The sequence below is a fragment of the Parasteatoda tepidariorum genome, chromosome 1 (genome assembly GCF_043381705.1).
Source record: "Parasteatoda tepidariorum isolate YZ-2023 chromosome 1, CAS_Ptep_4.0, whole genome shotgun sequence".
NCBI classification, from domain to species: domain Eukaryota; kingdom Metazoa; phylum Arthropoda; class Arachnida; order Araneae; family Theridiidae; genus Parasteatoda; species Parasteatoda tepidariorum.
In genome coordinates this window covers 7,212,803-7,239,235 of record NC_092204.1, presented here as the reverse complement: position 1 = coordinate 7,239,235, position 26,433 = coordinate 7,212,803, and the positions used below count along the sequence as shown (strand labels likewise).

General features: G+C 30.2%; 1 protein-coding gene across 1 annotated transcript in view; it reads left to right on the top strand.

The window, feature by feature from the left end:
- LOC107446001 (cell adhesion molecule Dscam1) overlaps positions 1-22,148 on the top strand; it is a gene marked incomplete in the record, with an annotated part of 137,575 nt that extends 115,427 nt beyond the window's left edge. Inside the window, 6 exon segments of the mRNA XM_071184426.1 lie at positions 2,925-3,067; positions 4,927-4,990; positions 5,601-5,831; positions 7,631-7,829; positions 18,472-18,593; positions 21,884-22,148. Of these exon segments, the coding sequence (XP_071040527.1) occupies positions 2,925-3,067; positions 4,927-4,990; positions 5,601-5,831; positions 7,631-7,829; positions 18,472-18,593; positions 21,884-21,942 (818 nt within the window).
- Between the last annotated feature and the right edge of the window lie 4,285 nt (positions 22,149-26,433).

Here is a 26,433-nt window from a genome sequence, read left to right as displayed (position 1 = left end):
TATTGGGAAATAATCTTAAAAAGAAGAAAAAACGATGAAGTAATACACTAATGATTATTTCCAAAATGATGGTAAGGTAAACATCTTTCAAAAAAGAAAGAAAAATCCTAAAATCTTATGAGGAAAAAAAATTTTTGTTTAAAAATTGGTGGGAAAATTTATCGAATTTCGTTCCGGTTTTTTGGTTTTCCGGTTTTCTGATTTCCGGATAATGGGTTCTGTACTGTATTTGATATGAGTAAAGCTAAGATTGAAGAAACTCCCTCTCCTCTAGAGGGAATAAAATGTCTATTTCTTTCTTCCCTTAACCTCCTGCTACCGTTAGCACAATGACCCTTGTGAGGAAGGGTCAGGAAAGTCAGCAGAACATACCAAAAATTAAACAAATAAATTATTCTTTCTGATTACTAGTTGTAAACATGCGATTTGATTTTTTTTTTTTTTTTTTTTTTTTTTTTTTGCATTCGTTTTATTTCAATAATTTCTTTATAAACATTTTACGTACTAATTCAAAGGTTATAAAATATTTTCACTGATGTTGTGCAAAAAATTTTACTTGTATATAAAATACATTCTTAAAAAAATAATTAATTCTCAAGGGAAATTATACAGAATACTTTTCATTTCAATAAGAGCGAATTTATATAAGTGTTGTAAAAATTGCTATAATTCTTAGAAAACCTTGAAATATTATATGTTTCTTTTTAAATAAAATGAATACATAATTTATGTTTAAAGGAAAGCATAGTAGGTAATCAATAATATACTTCATTCAGAGATTAAATTGTTCCCCTAATTTTTAATACTTTTTTTGAAAACCACAACTCAAGAAAATTTAGTTTTAATTGAGGTGTAGTAATGTTGAGTTCGTAATGTTGAGGCGTATTCATCAAAATACATAACATTTCAAAATTTTTAATGCACAATATATTTAATACTAGCATTTATAAGGTGACTTTCTACTGTATATTTATAAAAGGTAAGGTTGCTGTTAAAACAAAATTTGTTTTCAGAAGCGAGGGCAGATGTGTCAACCACAACGTCTCTGATGGCTCACATGGATAAGAAAACAGGAAGATCGTCTGAAGCCAGTAGACAACACAACAGTAGGGGTGGAGATCTCCCCTCATACTTCTCATCCCCTGTCAGGAAAGTAGTTGCTCCGACATCAGCACCTCCTCAGTCACGCCAGCAGTCAACAACAGCAGGTCCCTCTACCAGCCATTGTGAGTATCTCTATTGACATCATCATGGTGCATAGCATTTTTAAAAAGAGCTTAAAGGTGCTTATTTTTGATTTTCGCTTTTTAAAAGCCCTTAAAGGTGCTTTTTTCATAAAAGGTTTTTAAAAAGTGCTTAGTATTTCCTTTTCGGAAATTATATATTTTTTCTTTACTATGTCGATTTTTGTCACGTATTATGCAAAAGCATGCTTTTCACATTGTTCAATTCACCGTTTTCTCAATTCATTCAACCACAATCCATTTCGGAGTAATGCCGGCTTGTAGCGTATGCAAGCGCCAATCATTTTACATGTCCGCATGTGGGAATACTGAACTGGGTTTGGTGATATTCTTGCTCCCTCATGTGCAACTCTGCATTTTGCAAGATATGCCCAAACTGAGGCTTCATTTTCCACCCTCTGAACCGAAAAACCTTTCACTCTTTTTATGTTGGCTAATATAATCAGGAAAAGAGTTCTTTGTCTGAAACTAGTTATTTTATCATGATCATGTGAAGTCTTTGAAAGTATTTTGCATTTTGTTAACATATATAGTGCTTAAAAATATTTTTTGAGTGCTTAAAAAGTACTTAAAAGGTGCTTATTTTTTGTTGAAAGATTTGGCTGTGCACCCTGAACATCCTTCGTCCACGGGTTGAAAATATTTGCTATCACCACTTTTAGTTTCTATAACTTCTTCAAAGCTCTTTTATAATGTCATGTGATTGCACCTCATTTATGTTGAGGAAAAGTGCTTAGTATTCTTCTGAGCATCATAAAATAAGTTTGCACCAAATAATATTTTATTATAACTAAATATTCAAAATTACAATGCTAAAAGTCTCAGAAAAGTACCAATACTTTAATGCCTGCACCACCGTGTTATGTAACAATTCTTTGGTACTTATGTCTATCAGAATTTATTGACCAATTATTACTAATTGAACTTTTTATAATATGGCCATAAAATTTGAGACCCATACCTAAGTCATCACATACAAAAACTTTTGTAAGAATGCTGTAAATTGTTTTAAAAAATATCATTTAGGCTGAATATAAAGGTCTGAAGTTGAAACTGAGGTGAGCTACAGTCCTAATCTAGGACTTACTGGGGACAAAAAAGAGTGAGTTACACTTTGCTATCTAGCCGGGTGACATATTGCTTTGATGTATTTTTTTATACTGAATCGAAAAAATCCTCACCCATGTCAATACAACTAATAGATCAGAAGTTATGAAAGATTTTATGAGTACATTGTTAAAGGGATTGCTGTGCCGTCAAATTTTTAGATCTTAAATTTATATAAAAATTAAATTTTATTATTAAAAAATACATAATGAAACATATTTTTTTTTTACTGATAAAAAACTCTTTTTTTTTTACTCGCATTTTTTAACACTTTTACAATTTGTGATGTATTTAAATTTAACTTAAATGAGAATTGAAAAATTTATCACATATAAAGTATTCTTAATTTTTATTAGTTTCCCTTTAATTTCATCAGATAAGATATAAACTTATAAATCAAAAACGCACAGTTCTGTAGTAAACAAATTTAGGATCTAAAATCTGCAAAATTCTAAAAGAGGGAAAGCTTCCGAGCACAAATTGTTCACATTTCAGAGAGTCTGTTATACCTTAAAATGTTTCAAACTTAGTATATTTGTCTCAAAAATGAACAAAATTTCATTCTGCTCACAGCTTCACATTCTGTTCCCGAGTATGAAGATGAAATTGCACCCTATGCAACCTTTCAACTTCCCCCTCCCCCTGGTGAAGAAGGTGAAACAGAAGAGTTCAAAACTTTCAGTGTTCACCATGGAGAACCTCCTTATTTAACAAAGGTAAATTTACCATTTTATTAAATGCTTCTCTTTCATGTTGAATATTTTCAGCCTATCATTATTATTTTAAAATAGAAAAATCAGTCATTTTAACTGTACGATGACTCATAGAATGGCATCTCTGGGGTATTTTATTTTGACATCATCAAAAACTTCAGTTATTTTCCATGTTTTTAGATATTCTTTTGCCATACCCATTTTAATAGTACTGAATTTTTCTCAATTGAACGTTTTTTCATATTCCTAATGTTGCGAGGAAGGACAATAATAAATGTTTTTCATTGGTAAACACTTTGTTTCATAAATAAAGCTGTATTATGCAGGGCATGTAAAACGTTTGGAAGCAGTCAAAAATTTTGAGAAATATACATTTAATTGAATAAGGACAAATAGACACATTTTATATTTTTTGCGTAGGGTGATTATGTTACCAATTAGTATTCCTAAAGAAATACACTTGTTAATTTTGTAATCTTTTTTTTAAAGAAGGAACATCCAAAACACATTGGAAAAATATTTGTAAATTAACAGAAAAAAAAACATTTATCTTATCTTCTTATTAGAGTTAAAACCTAATGCTTGAGTGATCGCCCTGCTAAATTTGATGATCTAGTATGAAAGCTCTTTTTAAACTTTACATTCCATACTTTTCTGAATCATATTACTTCAAACATTAAAATATGCAAAAAGTATACAGAAACACGTCATGTTATATTATTTAATTTTGAAAAAAAGTTTTTTATAACAGTTTTTGTCAAAAAATTTAAAGTTTTAATAAAAAATCATTATTTATAGACTAAAAAAATTAAAATAAAAACTGCTTATGATAATAAGAAATAAAAATAAAAATTTACAAATTCCTCTTATTGAAATAAAAGATTTTCATAGTTTTTTTTTATTAACCCTAAAGTTTGTATTCAGACGTAGAAAACCATTCTGTAGAAAGCTATCATCAAATTATTAACAAGTTAATTTTTTATTATAAAAATCATAACATTTACCTGCTTTATAAATCCAGAGAATTCCAAAATTAAATGTTCTTCATTTTAAAATTTTATTCTCAAATAAAATATATACATAGATTATCCCTTTATTAATTTAAGATGAAATACCACACAATAAAATTTTATAATTGTAAGATTTCAATATGTAACTTTAAAAACAGAATAGCTGAATTCTGGTTGAAATTAATCATTCAAAATTAAAAAATACTTACCAAGAAAACGATAAAAATTTATTAATAATCAACATAAATGATACTATTTCAAGTAATTCGAATGATTCTTTATTGCTGTTTTCCGAATTATGTAGATACAGAAATATATACTATTCTATAAAAGAAGAAGAATATTCTATAACTGCAGTTCCGTACTTTCTGAAATCACATTTATTTATTGGAATGAAGTAAGCAATGCTGACTTCACTTTAATTTGTAATAAATTGAAGACAAAAAAATATTTTTTAACTGTAATACACACATCTGTAACAGCATGCAATCATGAAATTGGAATTTATGTTGTTGATAATAGAAAGGTAAGAATTATTAAAAAATTATTCTTCAAATGTTTGATGTGTTCTGTTTCTGAAAGATTTACCAATGTTCTGGGTAGTTTTTTCAAGTTCTTCTGCTTTTTCCTTGGGGAAACTTTGCTTCTTATTTGCTGTTCAGAAAATGGTGTCCGACTCTGCCAATGATTCTGATAGAACTAAATGAAAACCTAATAAATAGTAGCCTGAAAATATCCACCCTGCTAGAGGGCGTATTCAGGCGTTGCGATTGCTAATAGTTTCTTGTTGTATTACTATCTCCTGTTTATTACCTGATAGAAAATAAAATATTTAAAACAAATTTTTTTCAGGCCAGTTTAGATCCACCGTCAAGTAAAAGTGGAAAAGCAAGTGAAGAACTCTATCAGAGCCAAGGTAACTTCTTTTAAATTTTTTATTTATACATAGGCCTTTAAATCAACAACAAAAAGAAAGCTTTAAATGAATATACAAAAAGAATAAATAGTCACCTAGTTTCACAAAAACGATCCTGAACTGATCACAACTTATACTTGGCTTACTAGGACAATGCACTTAACATCATTTTATTTTTGATGAACTTCTACGCATGTTACACATGTATGACCGATACTGCTACTACAGAAGATGCTTGAAGTTGTAACCTGAGGCTAAAGATCAATATTACATAAATGTGGCATGAAACAGTGCACCTTGTTACATTAAGCAGTATTCCGACAAGTCTATTAATTTTCACTTAAAAAAATTTCTATTTTTAATTTATCAATAAGAAATGATTGTTTCTCAGATTTTAAGTGCAGAAAGATGAATATCAGACAGGATAAATGACTAATTTTTATTTTATTTTATTCTTTATTTCATAATTTTGATTTTATCATTTATAAGCTAAGTGTGGGACAAGCATTATCACAATTCCGTTAATAAGTTTGTGTAGTAAGGTGCCTGCGTAAAATTTCCAATGTAGCTTGTGTTCTTTTAGTTTATAGCTCCTTTTCATTACTTTCAGCGCCCAATAGTCATAGTCTTACTTCAGGTTCTTCTAATCAAGAGGAACTCCTCCGAGCTTATGAGTATGCTCGTCGCCACCCTCCTCCTCCTCTACACTACGACAACAACAGCAATAATCGCACAACCACTGAGTCAGAGGCTACCGACCCTGGCATCCGACAGTTTAGTGGCACACCTCCGAAGCCCAACGAGAGAAGACAGGGTGCGTGCCTTACGCCTGGAACTCAAAGTAAGTCTCCTTATAAAATCGCACAATAACATGGTGTGTAGCGTTTTTCAAAAGTGCTTAGAGGTGCTTATTTTCACTGAGTGTTTTTTAAAAAAGTGCTTAATTTTCGCTTTTAGAACATGAAATTTTCGTAACGTATTATTAAAAAGCGTGGATTTCGCATTGTTCTACTCAACGTTTTCACAATTTATTCAAACACAACTGTCGGTCCCTAGCGTATGAAAGCGCCAATCATTTTGCAGGTTTGGTGAAATACTTGCAGGTCCTCATTTGTGTATATTGAGCTGAGTGCGGTGAGATTTTTGCAATTTCATGTGCAATACTGCTGCATTTTGCAAGATATTCTCAATTTCAGTCTTCGTTTTCATCCTTTAAAACCAAGCCAACCAGCTTGTGTAGGAGTTAGGGAACTGCCCTTGCATCAGAAAAGTTCTGGGTTCGAATCCCGGGCAAGGCATGGATGTTCTTTCCTTCTCTGTACTATCTGTCTTTACTGTGGGGGGAACAACGTTGGCCCATCTAGCATAGTGCCCTTGAAAGAGTGGCCAACAAGTCTGCCCTTCAGATGCCTGTATGACGTAAGTCATTCTCCAGGTGGGCATTGGAAGAAAAAAAATCCTTTGACACCAAAACGAAAAATCTCTCCATCTTTTAATGGTGGCTAATATAGTTAAGAAAAGAGTTCTTTGTTAGAAACTAGTTATTTTATCATTATTATGTAAAGTCTTTGAAAATTATTTTGCATTTTCTTAGTGCTTAAAAAGTACTTGATGCTTATTTTTTGTTGAAAGATTTGGCTACGCGCTCACTGAACTGTCATTGTGGAGAACTGGGCTTTGATCTTCTGTGGTTTCTTGAAGCCCATCTTGCTTCAGATTGATGGGTACCAGCTTATCTGAGAAGTAAAGGTGGTCTGTGCCCAGTGCTGACCACAATGCCACAATTATGCCATTAGTCTCGAAATTATAACCGTCGTCAAACAGTCAGCCCAATATTTTGGTTTTACGACCACTAGTGTTCAACTCCGTAACCTTGTTATTTTTAACCCAATCCAGAGAACAAAGGAACTCCTGGATCAAGTATTCAAATTTGTTGAAAATGAATGGAAATCTCACGGAATCGTTTGTACTAAAAACCTTTTTTCAATAAAGCAAAAACTTTGCAGTTTCAAACCTTTCATCCTAAAAGGATTTAAAAAAAATTTTTTTAAACTTTTAAAAAAAATTTTGTCACTTAGGTCCATAGTGACGTTTTAGATGACGTCACACTAGCGATAGGATCAAATTGCATTCTCCATTAAAATATCAAGACAAGGTGGATTTTAGCTGAGCATGCAAGACCTTGCGAAAAGAAACCTTATAATTACCTGGATCTAAGATTATTATCACCTTGAGAATAGCCTTATTAAAAGATTTTTTCACTCTTGAAAACCCTAAGTCAACTTAAAGGTTTTTATATATAAGGTTGTTTTCCAAAGTTTTGGATTAGGGTAATGTGTGTAGATTAGAGCAGATAGTCACAGGTCTCGTTTTAAGGTTAGACCGTTTACGCGTAAACCGCATAACATAACTTTTTAGGTTTACATTAAAAGGTTTTTGCTGAGCTAAAATAAATTTTATTTTGCTATCTGGGAAGGATCAAATTTAAAAAAAAAAAAAAAAAAAAGGTGATCCATAAAAAAAAATTTCATTCAATTTAAATCAACAAACTTCGCTTTTTTACTCTTCAATGTTTAAATTTAGGCTAATTTCATTGATGTATTTTCCTCTTTCAATTGTTGAAATATTTGTGTTTTTAAGCCGGCCAAAACACTGATACGAGTAGTAGTGCTTCGGATGAGGCCACTCCTGTGAACACTCCCCACAGTGCAAGGATCATACCGTCTGGCTTTGGAGCCCTCCCCAGAGACAGAAGCAGATCCTCATGGGGAGGGCAGAAGGGTCGAACCCAATCGAATTCCAAGAAATCATCCGCCTCCTCAAAAGGCATCAAGAAAGGGTAATTTCTTCATTTGTTTTCCGATCAAAACATGCCCCCTTTTTTAAAAAAATAATTCATATATTTATGTCATCTCCATAATTAAGAAATAAATCACCTTTTCAAGCTTGTGCAGTTGCCTGTTCAACCCTTAATAACTTTTGCTTTCTTACAATGCCCATTAGAAAAAAAAGAATGTATGTAAAATAAATATTACTATCCAGTAATATATAAAAATAGTAAATATAAAATATTACACTGATATATATACAGCTGCCTGTCCAGGGCAAATTTACTGCTGTTTAGCACTACCTTCACAAATTCAACTTTAGGAAAAACTTAGTTTCACAAAATACTTTTAAAAAAGCAAATTCTAAGATTCTCCCATCAACTTCTTAAAATTTTGTTTTTGTATCCCCGTAAAAAACGATTAATCTTGGGTTAATTACGCTTTTTGACTTTCTATGGAACTGTCCCTCAGATTGCTACTATGATGTAGTAGAAGAATTCGCTTTCCACCCAGTTTGTGAAAAAACCACTTTTCCTCCCCATACCTGGCTGAGAGCATGCCGTAATCCCGAAGCGCCATGGGAGAAAAGAAGCGTCTGCCGCTTCATTCCTTAATTGAGATGGAAGAAAAGGCACTAGTACCATGCAAATCCTGTTCTCGTTGCAATCTATGTAAAAGAATAGCTTTTCCCCCAGCTGTCTTCTACGAATAGGTAGCACGTGTTTAGTCCAATAGTGTGGTGTGGTAAGCCTAACTGGTTGCTTACGTCATATCAAAGCAAGCTTTTTCGCCCAGTTTTTTTAAAATGAAACATTGAGGCTCTCTCTATATAAACTGTACAGGAAGTCGAAATTCGAACATTATTCTAAATTTATTCTAACAGACCCTTATTTTTTTTATGATGCATTTTTTTCTCTGCGAAACTTTTTTTGTGTATGACCTAGTCGAAACTGTTCTCATAATGAAAATAACTTTTTGTGCTAGTACTGTTAAATGCATGTTTTTATTAAAGTAAAGTTGAGATTTAACTATGGACCAATTTTTAAATGTAGAAAAATAATAAAATACAATGAATTTTTTCAGATCTTAATGTGGCTGCTTATAGCATTCAAGAGTTTTAATGTAAACATTGTTGATTTACTTTTACTTTAAAGAGTGATTTCCTAAAGAAAGTCTGAAGCAAGTTGTAGATCAAATTTAAAACTGGAAAGTTCCTAATGTAATCGTTACAAACTTATAACTCATTAATATATTTTCAAATGCTTTTTTCACATCAAAAGTTATTAAGGGAATGTGTCTGGTGACTGATGCAACAATAATAAAGTTTTTTTTTCCCTTAATTTTCGTACAAATTGTAGAAGAAAAAAAAGACTCAAGAAAAAATTTTTTTATTTGTATCATTCAAATTTTAGAAATCGATAAAAAATTAAGAAATAATGATTAAAACAAACAGCATGATGGTTATTTATTTGAGTAACCATTTTTAAAGTGTTTGAAATAAACTTGAGTTGTAATCTTAACCTAATGACCGAAACGTGATGACAGCACTATTAATAGTGTATGAATAAGGTTATATTCCAACAGAATTTGAATAACTCAATTAGCAAATCAAAGAATCTCACTGCCTATCTGATTGGACAGTCACATTCAGTTGTTCTTCCTTAAATCATTTTAAAAATACAAAAGTAAGGATAATCTTTAAAGAAGAGACTGTTAGGGGAAAAATTCTGTGATGAATAAAAATCCAGTTCAAAAGGAAACATTCAAGTATATTTCATATATGGAAAAAAAGCATTCCTTTAAATTGTTGCCCCATTTTAATTTTTTTACAAACCGAATCGTCCAGTAATAGAAATGGGATGAATTAACAATATTTCCTGTTTGCCTTATTATTGAAACCAGATAAGATTGCTATTAAGTGTATTGTAATTATTGAAACCAGATAAGGTTGCTATTAAGTGTAATGTAACTTATTTTGAATCGTCATGAATAACACGCCATGCATGTCAAATTTTACAAACGATATTTTCTAGTGGTAGCCAATTTTTTACTTTATCTCTGGATTTGAAATTTTTGATTTATAATTATTTTTACCAGCACAACATAAATAATTTAAATTACATACCCTGAAAATTATGAGTTATTTGTGTCAACGCCTGACAAAATGTATGAGATTACTAACAACTTTAATGATTTTACTCTGCTACCACTATGAAAAATCTCCAGCAAAAAATCGTTTAAAGTGGCAGCTATAACATATCCAAAGTTCTGCCTAAAAGGGGCAGAGGTAACTAAAATTTTCACCAACAGATGAACAAGCATGTGTATAATATTATTCCCCTCTCCCCAAATAACTTTCCAAAACAGTAGAATTTCTTCATTCCGAAGTGGACTGATCGTAAAGACATGATACCCAGTAGAACACTAAAGTCAAGCCTCACTGGTTGCGGTCAGTAAACGGGGGTGACCACTTCAATCAGTCTGGGTAGAAACCGAGGGTATGCAGTATCAGTCTTCGTTAAACTGCTCAACTTTGCGCAGGTAGTTGGGCTATTTAAGAAGGGGAGCCATCCCCTCTGCAGCAGATGTTTCCCGGACCGTCGCGAAATAGCCCATTGCGCAGCTCTAGTGCGACGTAAATAAAGTACCTACCTACCTAGAATTTTTTCAATTTTATTCTTAAAAAAATTCTCTATCCAAACTCTACATCAATTAATCAATTTATTGCTTTTAGCTAGCAGAATTAGCAAATGATGAATTGATTGTGGTCTGTTGATCTAGCCTTAGTGGTTGTTGCCTTAAAGCCTCACAGAGTAACATCTAGGTATGACTATACAATTGCCTAATTTGAAAAAACACAAAAGTCATCTGCTGCATCATTATTACACGGAATAAAAACTTTTTGTATCCCCATCTTCTAACAACGCTCAATACCCACACAAAATTTTAATCTTATTAACAGACTATCTTGTCTAAGTTATAAATTTGTAATGGTTATTTCATTAACCCCTTCCCTGAAGAAAAAAAAAAAAGAGATTGTTGGAAAGTTTTGTCGAATGCATTTGCTCTAGTTTTGAGTTATTTATATATTCCGTTGGAAGACCTTATCTAGTATCAAAAGTGAATCATAAAATTAAAAAAAAATAGTGTAAATTAAATGCCGAGAAAAAATGGGGCAATATCTATAAATGACTGTTTTGAAGGTAAAATTGAATCCTGAATCTTCTTCCAGGCAACATCAGAAGAGGGATAAATAGCAATCAATTAGTGCATCTGTTATTATGAGTTTCTCAGTGATTTGGTTACTATAGTGACCAAGCACTGACTAAAGGAACTTTGCTTCTTCTCACCTATTGTGCCTCATCATCTGCAGGGTTTGACCCTAAGTGTCGCCACCTATTGTAAGTAAAAGGAAATACATCCCCCTAATACTTCTTAATCTTCTTAAGACAGTGGTTCTCAAACATTTTTCTCTCTTTTTTTTCCCTCCACTCTAATAATTTAAACTATTTTAACCATTTCATAACCTTATATATATTTAAAGTTTTTATATAATCATTTTTATATATTATCACAATCATTAAATGCCCATTATGAATGAATGAATAATTAAATATTCAGCAGATACCGCCTCAAGATTTAATATGTCTTATACCCATTAAAAAAAAATTTTTAACAATCCTCCATAAATTGAATACATTTCTATTCTTTTTTAAAAGAGCTTATTTTACGTTTCCATTTAAACTTTTTATTACCAATATGAGTTTTTTGTAATATAAATCATTTTCATGCTCTCAACCTTTAATTAGCTGGATTTGAAATGATCACCTTTTAATACAGTACACTCTCGATTATCCGTACACGGATTATCCGGTTTACGGAATATCCGTGCTCATTCCGGAGTCACACAAATATAAAGAGAAACGTTTTCAAGATTAAAAATATTTGATTCATGAAGTTATAACACTACCAAATTTTTAGAAGCAATATTCGTTATTGGATTGCAGTATATGGAATATCAGCAGCATGATCGTCTACGTTATCACGATCTTGGAGAAAGATCATACCACTTGATGAACAATCCTCTTCAGATGTTCAAGAAAAATATGATAACAGTATTCTCGAACTAGCAAAAGAAATCTAAGGATTCGAAATTCTTGATGAAGAAAATTTAAAAGATTGGTTTCATAGTGATGCATGTGAGGCAGGCTTCCAGTATTTGACTGATGAAGACATCATTGTGTTGTTAAATTAAATAGTGATGATAGTAACTGATGCAGAAGATGTAGTAAATGAATGAAATTGTATTTCATTCATTTATGTCACTTCATGTTCATCATGTCACTCATTCTGCTGCTCTGTGGAAATTTTATTAGATTATATGGAAGGATTTGATTACAGTGACATTACTGCGGATTTTTCTTCAATAAAAGAAGTTTTCGGATTATCCGTGTATTTTGATTGTCCGTGTGACCTGTCCCGGTGATTAACCCGGATAATCGGGAGTGCACTGTATATATAAAATTATTTAGTTCCGATTATCGTAAAATCAAATCGTGCATAGAGCAAAGCTATAAAGAGAGAACTGACTTCTTTAGGTGATTGTGTTCTTTTTAAATGCTAAAAACCATACAATTTCTGTACATGAAATCTCTGTTAATGATTTATTGAGGATTATCTTCTAATTTATGTTAATAGGGATTATAAGTGTGCTTGAATCTTCAAAATTTTTCTTCTTTTCATCACAAAAATATTCTAAATGTCAGAATGTTAAAAATAACTAGGATAGCAGAATTTTCATTTTCCTTACATTTTATATATATTGTTTTATTAATTTTCTTAATTTTGTTTTAAGCTTACGACCTGTTTGAATTTATAAATTGCGGAAAACTTTTGAATGGTAGAATTACGCGTAAACTTAACAAATCACAATAATAAAACTCCTCAGAATATTAAGCCTGTTCACGCATTGCCTTGTAATCATAACATAAGCGGAGGGATACACCGGAAGTTTTCTAATTTTTTTCCAGCTTTAGGAAGCTTGTTATTGTTTATATTCAGTCAACCATCCATAAGTGCGGCTTTGAGGAGAACTCCTCCAGACTAAAAGTCTGGTGCTGTTTGCTGGTATGGTAACAAGCGAGAGCACATTTCTAATGGGGGTGAAATGGAGATATCAATTGGTTTACTCAGGCTGACCCATGCAAAGAGCAAGACAAAACTATTCACCCCACACCCCTATTCGAAGTGACTTTCCCTCGTAACCATGGTACCCGCCACAGCGCGAGACTTGTGTCTCGAGGAGTTCTCCTGAAAACCGCACAATAAATCCACCTCGTGCTAAGAAAAAAACACTACCTTTGCAGAATAATGTTTAGGAAAAGTCCTTGGATTTTTAAGTTTTGTTAGACGAGACAGATTGTTGAGGATCGCTGTCTTAAGCCTTGCCAAAGAGTCCGTGGATGTGGGATTTCAGAAATGATTAAGAAGTATGCCCCCCTCAATTCATTCATTAATTCTATATTTTGAGAGCCACTGGTAAAAGTTTTTATTTTAATTCATTTCAAAGTGATTTTCAGGTATAGGTCAGAAATATGAACATTCTTACAGCAAGAGAGTGAACTGAAAATAATGAATCGTGAATCATACTTTCCACGTTATACTGTGTGGAAAATTCTTTCACTTACATACAATGTTGAGAGAAAAGTGGTAAATCATGAAGTTCTGCAAGAAGAAATGCATTCAAAATATCAAAATGCAAACAAATTATGGTCCCAACAGACATAATCTTGAAGTTGGCTTGCTGTAATTTGTTTGCATTTTTAGTATACTCTCCCTATCTCAAAGTTGAAGAGACGCTAAAAAAATTTCGAGATAACAAGTTCAGAACTAAATGTGTTCTAAAAACTAGAAATATATATCCTAAAATATATTTGTATTGATAGTTGATTATAAGTCTAAATACAACAATGATAATTTTATTTTTAAAAGTAAGACAAAAATAATTGTGTATTAAATCGAAAAGAATTGGCGTACAATAAATTTACATTGTGATTTTTCCAACAAAAAAAATCTTTTTCTATTTTGAAAAAAAAATTTGACATAACAAGATTTTAAAAAGAAACTCTTTGACACAGGAATTATAATTAACATTAGGAAAATATATAATGTCATGGGTTTTTTTTTTTTTTGAGATATTGAGAGTATACTGTATTTTGAATACATATTTTTTTTGTTGCCAGAATTTGAAACTTTATTATTTACTCTAGATTTTCCAGAACTCCCTTTTCTCTGAACTTGAAAACTCCAATTAGAACTTGCCATGAAAAATTTCCCACCTTTATACCTTCTTAATATTATGCACTCTCTGAAACACTCGTGGTTTCCATTAGAATTCTTCTCTTTTGAATAAGGCAAACTCTGTAATAATTTCATTGACCAAATTTTAATTTTATTTTATCTAAATAGTAAATAAAATTAAATAAAGAAAAAAATTTGAACGTTTTTTCCGATTAAGTTTCATATTCCTGACCTATATTGACAATTTGTGTGTTATTGATTGTTGTTTAAGTAAATTGAAGATCTAAATAAAAGGAATGTGTGTAAAAGTAAAAGCTGTGTACATTGTCTCCAATGTAATTTGATTTTGTAATAGAATTATTTATTTTTAAAGTATGTTATTGCAGTAAGCAAAATAAAGATTTGTGTGTCTACATACCGAATTTCAATTCCGTATAGTATTTATCTAACTGTAACCAAAATAATGTTTCAACATGCAAAGTGTCATATTTTTAGGCGTAATTTTCCCCGCTGAATTTGAAATATCTATGTTCCCCCTTTTTTAATTTATATGTTTATGTTTCAAACATAACCAAATTAAAAAATTTCTCCTGTTCTGGAGAAAATAACTTCCAAAAATGGGGCAATATCTATAANAAATTTTAGTCAATTTAGAAATATTCAACGTAATCCAGGCATGAGACTCTTCCTACATTAGGACCTTCCTTTTGTTCTGAAGAAAATAACTTCCCTAGAACAAAAGAACTTTCAGAATTTTTATTTATTGTCTTATAATTTCTAAACCTACAAGGCTAATAAAGTTTAAAAAATCAACAAGTTTCAAAGATGATTGAAAAAATTTTAAGTATAATTACCCAAAATATTTATTTGAATGTAAATTTTAGTCAATTTAGAAATATTCAATGTAATCCAGGCATGAGACTTCCTACATTAGGACCTTCCTTTTGTTCTGGAGAAAATAACTTCCCTAGAACTTTCAGAATTTTTATTGATTGTCTTATAATTTCTAAACCTATAATTCTTCTAATAAAGTTTCAAAAATCAACAAGTTTAAGAGATGATTGAAAGTTCTTAAAATTTAATTACACAAAATATTTATTTTACGGTAAATTTTAGTGAATTCAGAAATATTCAACATAATCCAGGCATGAGACTCTTCCTACATTAGGCAAAATTTCAAACTTTCTAAACTTTAGAGGAATAATTAATGTATATTAAGGCATTATTTTGTTGTTTTATTTTATTATATTCTGTTTAATAATGATTTATGTATGAAGCTTAACAGTTTGTTGGACTGTCAATGTACTTATCCAATTAATTCTAAATAAGTGTGTAAATAATTGAAATGTTTTTTTTATTATTTTCTACATTATTTTGTTGTTTTATTTTATTGTATTCTCTTATTATTTTACATTTTCTGTATTATTTTGGTGTTTTATTTTATTATATTCTCTTATTATTTTGCTGCATTATTTTGTTGTGTTATTTTATTATATTCTCTTTAATCATCCTTTATGTATAAATCTTAACAGTTTGTTGTTGGACTGCCAATGTACACATCCAATTAATTCTAAATAAGTATGTAAATAATTGAAATGTTTTCTTTTTGTACAAAAAAGTTTCACACACTTTTTTATTTATTTATATTTTCATGATTTGTGTTGATTGGACTTTTTGATTTTTTTTGTAGTCTCATGTCTGATAATCAAACCAACTTTTCGTTCATAAAACCACAGATCTTGATTTAGGCACATTACAAGGTTCACTTTTCAGACAAACTACTAGTCTATATGTTCCTTTTGATTATTTATATTAAAGAAAAGTTTTACTTTTAAACATCTTTAAAAAATTTTAACACTATTTAATATACAATACACTAACACATGCATCAGTCAATGAAGAATATAATGTTAGGAAGGTTATAGACAGTATCAGACTGTTTATTGCCATCATTATCTCTCTTCATCAAAGATAAATCCGAAGTCGTTATGGAGAAATCTTCAGGCGAAGGCATTGGCCCACATTGGGCTGTCTGGCCAACTATGATGATGATCTCTCTACATGCTTTATAATTTTTATTTCACTAAAACATTCTGATAAAAGTCGTAATTTACTTCTAGTAAGCTTACTATTGGATTTGAGGAGAAGTTTTTAAACTCACTTAAACAGGGTGCGTAGCGTTTGTAAAAAGTACTTAAAGGTGCTTTTTTGGGGATTTCGTTTTTAAAAGCTTTTAAAGGTGCTTTTTTCAGCTGGTGTTTTTAAAAAGTGCTTTTTTTCCACAAATAATTTTTTTTTCTTCAGTGATATCTGGTGAATCCCATGCATTTCACGTAAAATGGGGTGTTTGCTACGTAATCCTTCACGCGGACTTCATGTCGTACCCACACATTATGACTTGCGCATGCGCGTACACTTAAAACCGAAACCCGAGTGCTCCAATTCGGATAGAGAATATCAGATCCTTATGAAATGTTTTTCTTTTTAATTTAATTTAATTTTATTCTTGTTTATTTTATTTTACTTCTAACACTTTTTAGACGTAGGGGGTAAGGGTACTTTTGTTCTGAGTTCAGGGTCAAGTTGAATTCACTCGGTGATGTGGGAAAGTACTGATTGTTTTGATTTACGTCCGTTTCTTTTGGGTTTTTTTTTAACGCTAAAACTCGTTATTTTTCAATAATATTATTGAGCGAATATGAATTTTTTGAGTGCTTGAAAATTTTTGTAAAGTGCTTGAAAAGTTTTTAAAAAGTGCTTATTTTTGATTCAAAGATTTGGCTACGCACCCTGTTAAATCTACAACTTGAATAAGTTTAAAGCCTATTTCATTTTTATATAAAATCAATTATAAAAAAATTAGTTATATAAAATAAAACAAAATTACTAAAAAAAACTCATTTGCACTTCAAAATTTATCTCGCTAGCCTGTTTGTATAAAACACGTGTTAAATGAATTTTTTTTTATCAATAAATGCATGATTAAATCATTATTTTGGTTATGTTTCCTTGAAGGTGATGAAGTAATGTAAATTGTGTTGTGGCTCCAAAGTTAGAAAATGTTTGACAAGTATCATTTATGATGGTTTTTACCAAGGACAAAACTGTTGCATCGAAAATCCTGTGTCAAAAACCTAAAAAATTGCAATTGAGTATTGATATAAACATTATTATTTATATTTTTAACAAGCAGAAGATATTCTATTAATACAAAAGAAACTTTTAACATACCAATAATTATTTACGACATCATTCCCTTGCAAGGTAATATGAAATTTTAAGTTAAAAAATGTAAAAAGTCTAAAAAAAATGAAAATTATATTTTACAGGGTTGCCACAGGTGACTAAAATGCGACTATTTTCGACCCGAGACGACTAAGGCAACTTATCTTTTTTTTTGCCTTAAAAGGCTAAAAAAGCAACTATTTTTAGGAAAAATAGACTATTGGGTGACTTTTCTGTGCTTCTAGATATGTTTTTTTTAGCCTAAATTGGGTTTACAACCTGCGGCTTCTGAACACAATAAGTTTTTTTTTTCTTTTCTTAAAAAGTAAAAAATGTTGAATTGCAAATTTGTGACCTCACTTTTTAATGTGCTCAATTCGCACAGATTCCATTGTTAGTCTATTTTGTTTCTCGGTCCCCTTCTCAACGGTTATTGCTACGAAATTCTGCATGATTTTAAAAACCTAATTTTTAATATGATATTACGATGCGGGAATTTTGAATTTGAATAATCACTTTTCACAATATATATGTATATGTGTGTTAAATTAATTATTGGTTAAACTGAAATTTTTTTAGAAAAATTTGTTTTTATTTAATGAAAAAAATATTTTTTTGAAGCAATTCTAGTAATTAAAAGTATTTTATTTTCTGCAAACATACTAATTTTTTGATATAAAAATTTAGTGCTAGAACACTTACGTTTACATAAAAATTATCATATTTGTCACCAACTTGGACTAAATGGGATCATCATATATGACAATTAAGCCATTTAATAAAATTTTAGTCATATTTTTGTTCTTATTTAGGCAACTATTTTCATGCTTTAGGCTACTAAAAGCAACTATTTTGCTAATTTTTTTCTGTGGCAACCCTGTATTTATCAAAACAAATAACACGCTTAAAATAAAATTTTAATGATTATAGGAGTGTGATTATTTCACAAAACTGATTATTACAAATGACATAAATTAATAGAATCTCTTATTTTTCTTGTTGACAGCAACTTAACTTCAATTTGTTTGCTGACCTTTTGGTCAATGATTTGATGCTCTTCAATGATTTATTTGCGTTACATATTGTGAAGATGTGTTGTAAGGTTGTTAAATGTAGATGTTTTTGCAGGCTTTCAAGCGACGAGAGTGACAGTGAAGGAACTATTTATACTTTCAGCAGAGCTGACACTGTTGCTCTTCGTGGCGAACAGACGAGCGAAGTGGAGTGTGACAGAGAAAAAATAGGCCGAGGTAAGGAGCCATTTGGTATAGTAACACAGGATGCTAAGAAAGTATCTGGCAAAATTTTAAATAGGGGTACGAAAGAAATACTTTTTGCCGTAGAACTTGTGTCCGAAATGACCCATGCAAGTAGATAGTGCAGGTGATGACTGTCATTTTGAAGTAAGAGCATCATTTGTGAGGTAGAATCAATATTCCCAAGATTAAAAAAGCCCAAAACCAGTTCTTAGCAGCAGCTGTAACTTGACAGGTTTTTATGTCGCCTGTGTGCAATGGAATTTTTTGCAGTTAAGTAATTGAATTATACTGATGTAGGAAATTAAGAGGATTTGCAGACTTGATCGATTATCTCTAGAACTACTGGACCGATTTTAATGAAATTTGATACATACATACATTGATACAATACAAAACAAATAACCATTCAACAATTGTAATACACACACGCGATCGTGCGTAAAACTCGTTGGAGTAGGAAGCCATAGGACAATCCAGGCCAATTACGACAGGAAAACATAAACTGCCTCATTTCAAGTATGAAATTACACTGCAAGGCCTGTATGTCTGTAAGAGGGTACCTTACCCCTATTAACCCATTTTTTTTTTTAATTCTGCAACCGCTGTTCCATACCTTCCGACTCCAACGAGTATTACGCGCGATCATGCATGCGTATTACAATTGTTGAATGGTTATTTGTTTTGTATTGTATCAATGTAGGTAGGTACATATCAAATTTCATTAAAATCAGTCCAGTAGTTCTAGAGATAATCGACCAAGTCTGCAAATTCTCTTACTTTCTTACAACACTGTATAATTCAGGAAATATAGTTATTTTATTTAAAATGTTTTTGCTATTCAAAAGAGTTTAATCACTAATTTTTCATTAATAACCTCTGAAACAAACGGTGTGTTTATTGTAAGAGCTGTAGAAATTTTGGAATTTAGTTACAAAAAGTTGCCAACAGATGGCATTACTACTGATTACCAAAGTGATCAGTTCTAGTATCAAAACCTGAAAGAAGGTTGTATCGGATTAGAGGTTTAAAACCTGTTTTCTGTTGAACATTGTTTTTTTAGTCATGGAATATTAAAGGTTATAGTCCTACAGCATTGGTATCTTTTTCAAGAACTCACTACAGTGCCATCTGTTGGTAACAGTTGTAACTAAATTCCAAAATTTCTGCACAAAATTTTTTCAACTTCCACAATAGACATATCATTAGTTTATTTCCTCTGTCAGTCAGCTCTCTGCTAAACACCCTTTACTTAAAAGTAAAATAAATAGATGAATAAAAGGTCACTGCATTACTTATTGGTTTAAGTAATTGTACTTGCTATGTTATTATTTCTTTCTATACTTTTTGTGTATTATTAAGTTTAAAAAGTTTTCATGATTATTATTTTTAACAACAAAAAAAAAAGAAAAAATTCTTTACAAGCATTAAAATAAAAGATTAAAATAAAAACCTTATAGTTATGAATTCAATGTAAGCTAATTATGTCTTAACTAGGTACATTAAAAAATATTTAAAAAACTGCAAAATATTTAGTGCTTTATTTAAAAAAATATATATAGTATTTATAAAAAATTAACACTAATTCATTTCTTTTGTATTTATTTTGAACATTAGAAAACAAACATATTTATCGTATTTAAAAAAATATCAAAATATTTAGTGCTATTTTTAAAATACTGAACTTAAAATAATAAAAAAAATTCATTTCTCTTGTATTTATTATGAACATTAGAAATATAAACAAGATGATTAAATTATTCTTTGATGAAAATATTAAATACCAATATTGTATTTTTTATTTTATTTTCTCGTTACCTTTTGTAATTTCCTTAATTTAAAACAAAAATATCAGCGATCAAAATGTTTACAATTTTAATTAAATTACCCAAAAATGTTAATTTAATACAAATATATTTTGAGCTAAATCCTTTTATATATATATTTATGAATTTGAAAATGCAGGGTTTGACTGGAATAAAAAAAATACCATTTAAGAATGTATGTTATGATTAATATATAATTAAAAATGACTTTATTTAAATTTGATCAAAATTAAGTGAATTTTTTAATTTCTAATTTAAGATTTAAATAAGTTATATTATACTAATTTGCTAAATTTATACAGTAAAAATAAAAATAGGAAGACAAGTTTTTCATTCTAATCAATTGCTGAAGAAAGTTCATCGAACAAATTTAATAAAAATAAATTAAAGTTTATCTCTACATGAAATAAAGCATAGTAACAGATATTCTTTATCCTAAGACAGATGTCGCTGAAGGTTGTGAGGCCTTCTTCTCTGAGAGGTATTGGCTGTAAGTGAGCCAAAGAGAGCTGGTTGGGTGATAAAAAATATCTTGCCATTCATGAACAGACGGGAATGACTTACTTTGGTAACAGATACACCTTTGAGGACTGTTATCAACCAAGAATGAAATCCACATTAAAACCATACCAAGTTGTAGTGATCCCTAATATTTTATTTTATAACCGTCGTTGAACAGCCGACCCAATTTTTTGAGTTTCCGACTACTAACGTTCAACTCCTTAGCCTTGTAATTTTGAACCCAATCCAGAAAACAAGGGAACTCCTGGATCAAGTATTGGGAGAAATCTACCTTAATGGAGGACTTTCTGATGGAACTTACCCGCATTTTGCGTTAAATGGGGAGGGAAACCACGAGAACCTCCCCCGATTAGCCTGATGGTGAGGGGACTCTAACCCATGATCTGTCTACTACTGAGGATATTATTTGTTAGCAATGTGATCGGTGCGGAATTTGTATCAACCATCCATTGCTGGGATTATAACCTTTTTCAAACATCTTGCAGTTGACAGATTAACACTAGATTGCCCAAGGAAGTCATTTTGACCTGCTTTTTAATTTCAATTAGAAAAACAATAACGACGCAATTTTTTAAAAAATTTGTGACTTCTTGTACAACATATAATTTTTTTTATTGTTAATATTTACTAATAGCTTGTTATATAACTGTAAATAATATTAAAAATTAATTATAAAATTTCTTTACACTTTAGTTATTCTTTTACAATTCAGTCATTTCGACTGCTTTTGGGCAATATAGGTATTTTAGTCTTTGTAGTGTTAAAGCCGTAGAAAGAAAACAAGTTCATGATAACTATAGTTCTATAACAGCCTGAGGTAAAATAATTTTTACATAGTTACTTTTAAACCATTTCAAATCTTTAAAACAGATTTCTTTCATTAGATGAAAGGTTAAATAAAAATATATATAATTCTTGCCTCCTTTTACTGTGCAGGTTTTCCACGTCGACCCCCTCAACGGTCTCAAGTGAAATCGGACATTATTGATTGCTGACAAAACGCTCCCTCCACATTGGAGAGAGAAAAGAAGGGAGACCGTCCGGCGAACTCCTTCCGTAGGCCACACACCCTGATGTGGGTTTTTATAGGTGCAGTGGCATGGAAATCCAGTAGCTTAAACCACCTATTCTGTTACTGTGTGAAAACAAATACATCTATTCTGTTGTAATTAAATTTATATTATTAAAGTTTTACAGAAAATTTCCTCTTTTTTTTGAATTCCAATGTATATAAACATTATTAGTTTCACTGAAAAATCTGATGTGTTCCATACAGTTAAATGTATCATAGAAGATGCCGTGCATTTAAACTATCTATTGGTGATCGAAATGGGCTACAAGTGGCGTAGAGCAGAACTCTCTTCCTATGGCAACACTTAGCGTGTGGAGAGCCATAGAAGAAGGAAGTAGGATAGTTTCTGTCCTTATTTCCATATAAATTAAAATCTTTTAAGGTAGGAAATTGTATGTAACTGAAAATTACATTAAACATATTTCTAAAAGAAAGCATCATGGAAATTTTAAAAAATATTGACTTTTTGATGGAACTAACCCACATTTGCATTACATGGTGAGGAAAACCTCCCACGGTTAGCTTGACAGCAAAGGGACTATAACCCATGATTCTTCTACCTTTGAGGATATTTTAAATCACCACTGTGGTCAGTTCAAGCCCGATGCGGAATTATTATCAACCAGCCACCACTGGGATTCAAACCCAGTTCACCTCATTGGAAGGTGAGCGCTCTATCCTCTGAGCTACCACTTTTTTCACACATTTAGAAAAATTGGTGTCCAGTTTGAAGAAATAGAAAATAACGTTCCCGGACATTGTCTGTCTGTGATCTGGTTATGGCAGTGTCCGCTTTGCGAATTCATAGAAGATTCATGGGGAATTAAAAATAAGTCCTTAATGTGAAAGGCGCCCATTTTGAGTTTATAAGTGTTTGTAAGCTATTGAAACTTACAATGTTTTCAGATACAAAGCTCCAGTTAAGATAGTCTGAAATCATTTAAAAGAGTTAATTAATCTGTATTTAAATTGATGTTATTTCATTCAAAATTCTCATATTTAGACAGACATTGATTAAATATACTAATTACATTAGAAAATTCATTAAAACTTTTATTGGAATATTTTAACTGTACATAAAAATATTTACAATAAACACATAATACAAGTTCTTTTATCCTTTACTTAACAGTATGGAAAATCCAAAGACAAACATTTGAATGGATATACAGTGTTGAAACATAAATAGTGTTTCGACATTCGTAAGGTTCTTCTTTAAAGAACTCAAACCATAGTATGCCCTTTTTTGTGCTATTATTTGTTCTTTATTAACATTGTTAAGCTTTATACAAACGCTATTTGGCTGATAAAGAGACAGCTTTAGCACAAGACAGAAATACTAAAGACAGTTACAATTTATATTTTTGTTTCAAAAACCCATTGAATTTATTTATACTTTTAGCTATTGCAAAAGACAAAAATAATCTACAGTAATTTTTTGTATCAAATTACAAATTATTAGTTTTAATAAATTAACTTTGCAGTACATATTGCAATCAATGTAAAACATAAAAATATTTAAAAAAAAAAATTCTGGGTCAAGATTTTTGGAATTTTACATTTAGATTAATGTAAATAGTAAAAAAGTTAACAAGATTAGAAGGAGTAAAGAAATTGTAACTGATTTTTTAGAGAGGGGGAGAAGTGTTTAGAATTAAAATTATTGCTATTGTTTGAAAAAAACATTGATAAAAATCAAAACATGAGTAAACAATTTCTAAACTTTGATTTTTATAACAAAAAGTTAAGACGGCCATTGAAAGTTTTGTCATCAGATAGCGATTTTGTAACTTTAAATAATCTCAAAATATTCACACATGAGCATAGTTAAAAAACTATACAAAATATTGATTTTTGCAATACTATTGCAAGCCAGTTTAATAATTCTCATTTCATGACTAAAGAGAGAAATTGAATTCCATGCCAAATGAAACCAGTAGTAGAATTCCAAGTGTAACAGAGGGGAAATCACACAGGTATTTTATCATAAAAAATGTATTAAATATTTGTGAAAACAAAAAATGGTGCAATAATATGCTACTTTAAGGTGCAATGTTTAATTAAATAGCATATTTCCTTGTAACTATTTATCAAATTTGCAAAATGTCCCCTCTGTTACATTGCATGTATTGAAGTTAATAAAAATGTGTAAGCAATTTAAAAAGTCTTATGATAATTTATTTTACCTTGAAATGTGATAATTAAAAAAAAAATTACAAATAATGTTTAGGATGTTCCAAATCACAGATTATAGTGGAAATAACAGTGCATGTCAAAAATGTGGAATTCTCTTTGTCCCCTCTGTTACGGACGCTTTTAATAACCTGGCAATTAAATTATGAGGCTCTTTTATTATTTTATGCAATTAAATTGAACATTGCATCTTAAAGTAGCATATTATTGCATAATTTTTCTTTTTCACATATATTTAATGCGTTTTTTAGGACCTGTGTGATTTCCTCTCTGTTACGCTTGGAATTCTACAGAAAAAAATTTCAAAAAGTAATTTCTTGGGAGTCATTAATAAAACAATCATAAGGATTTATGGGAATCACCGACAGGGCAGTGTAGGGGTCCTTGCATTGAAAAGGTTCTAGGTACCAATCCCTTGCAAAGTATAGATGTTCTTTAATTCTCTGTACTATCTGTCCTTACTGTGGGAGCAACGTTGGCCCATCTAATATAGTGCCCCTGAAAGAGTAACCAACATATCTGCCCTGAATTGACAAAATATTAAAACATTTGGGAATTGGAAATTTAAAAAAAATTAGAAAAGAGAAGAGTGATTTTGAATTTCTCTTACATTACTAAATTTGCATAATTTTACATTTGCATAACTTTAAATTGCCCTCACCTGATAGAGAAATTTAAGACTATCTAATGGTTAGATGAATATAATTTGTATCTGATAAGTTTTTCAGACAATTTTACAACAATATAAAAAATAAAAATAACTTTTTTTTCTTCCTAACCTGACCTAAAGCTCAAGCTTTCTTACTTAAAATAATTGTTTTGTAATAACATAAAAATAAATTACCTTTGCAAACTTCATTTTAGGGATTGCTATTAAAACCTCAGCTGAGAATTAAAAGAAGTACAAATCAAAATATGAAAGAAAATTCAATCGTTTGCTAAAACTAAATGTGAAAAATTTACGAAGCTCATTTAATCTAGTCAATTTTCAAAAGTTATTTTCTAAGCTTTCATTGAACAATATTTACATCAACATACAAAATAATAATAAATAAACTTAATCGAACAATACTCTTGTATACATGTTGAATAAATTCATTAATAAATAGTCATAGAATTTTTGAAATAGCACAGAAGAAAAAAATAAATGGACACTCAATTTTTCAAATGAGAGTTCAAAAAATGCTTATTTTCCAGTCATTTTTTTATTGGTAAAATATTTGATACTTAGTGTCATAGAGCAGTAAGTGTAAAAATATGCTATTTGGAATAAGAACACTATAAATAGCATAAAATGAGAGATTTATAGGACGCAATTCTAGAAACCACAATTCTCTATAAACTGCATTAACTTTGGCAATTTCCAAAGCAAAACAAAATTGATTAATTAGTTTGATTTTACAGGGTATCTGCTACATTTTAGATTTTCAAACCCATGACTTTCATGAATAATTCCAAGAATTTTTCATGACTTACCGAAGTATTATTTTCTATTTTAAGTATTATTTTCGAAGCGTTCATACTATTTTTTCCAACAAAAACACAACAATAAATTTAAAAAAAGCATTATAACAACATGAACTGAAATGATAGGTATAACCAAAGCTGTTATACTCTGGATCTTCATATTTATTGATTTTAAACTTAAAAAACAGAGTAAAAAAAGATTTGAAGCAATAAAATAGCTGAAAAAAATACAAAAGCAAATAACTAAATGCAGTCAGATATATGTAGTTATTAAAACCTTTTTTTATTTCTTCTTAAAAGTAAGTGTGATATAAAAAGCCTAAGCTAGAATTTTAAGTTGATAAAATGAAAAATATAAATAAAATAAAAAATCTGAAATTACAGAAGCTTAAAAGATAATTTGCTCTACAAATGATGTTCTTTCTGTCAAACACTGAAAGAACACCATAATTTTTAAAGAACAGGGTAAATTTATATTTTAATAAACTATGAGTGGGGATTTTGTTACTAATTCAGATATTCGGAACACTGCGAAACTGGGAGAGGTGGGGAGAATTTCATTTTAAAATTTAGATTTTTAATGTTTTTTTTTTTTTTTAAATAGCTAAAATCATGTTATTTCATAAAAAGTTTTGTTAACTACTGAAATCCATGATTTTTCATGACTTTCCAGGTGTGCAGATACCCTGATTTTATTTCTAATGCCAATGATAATTTTAAAAAAAATTGTAAAAAACAAAGACTTGGGTGCATA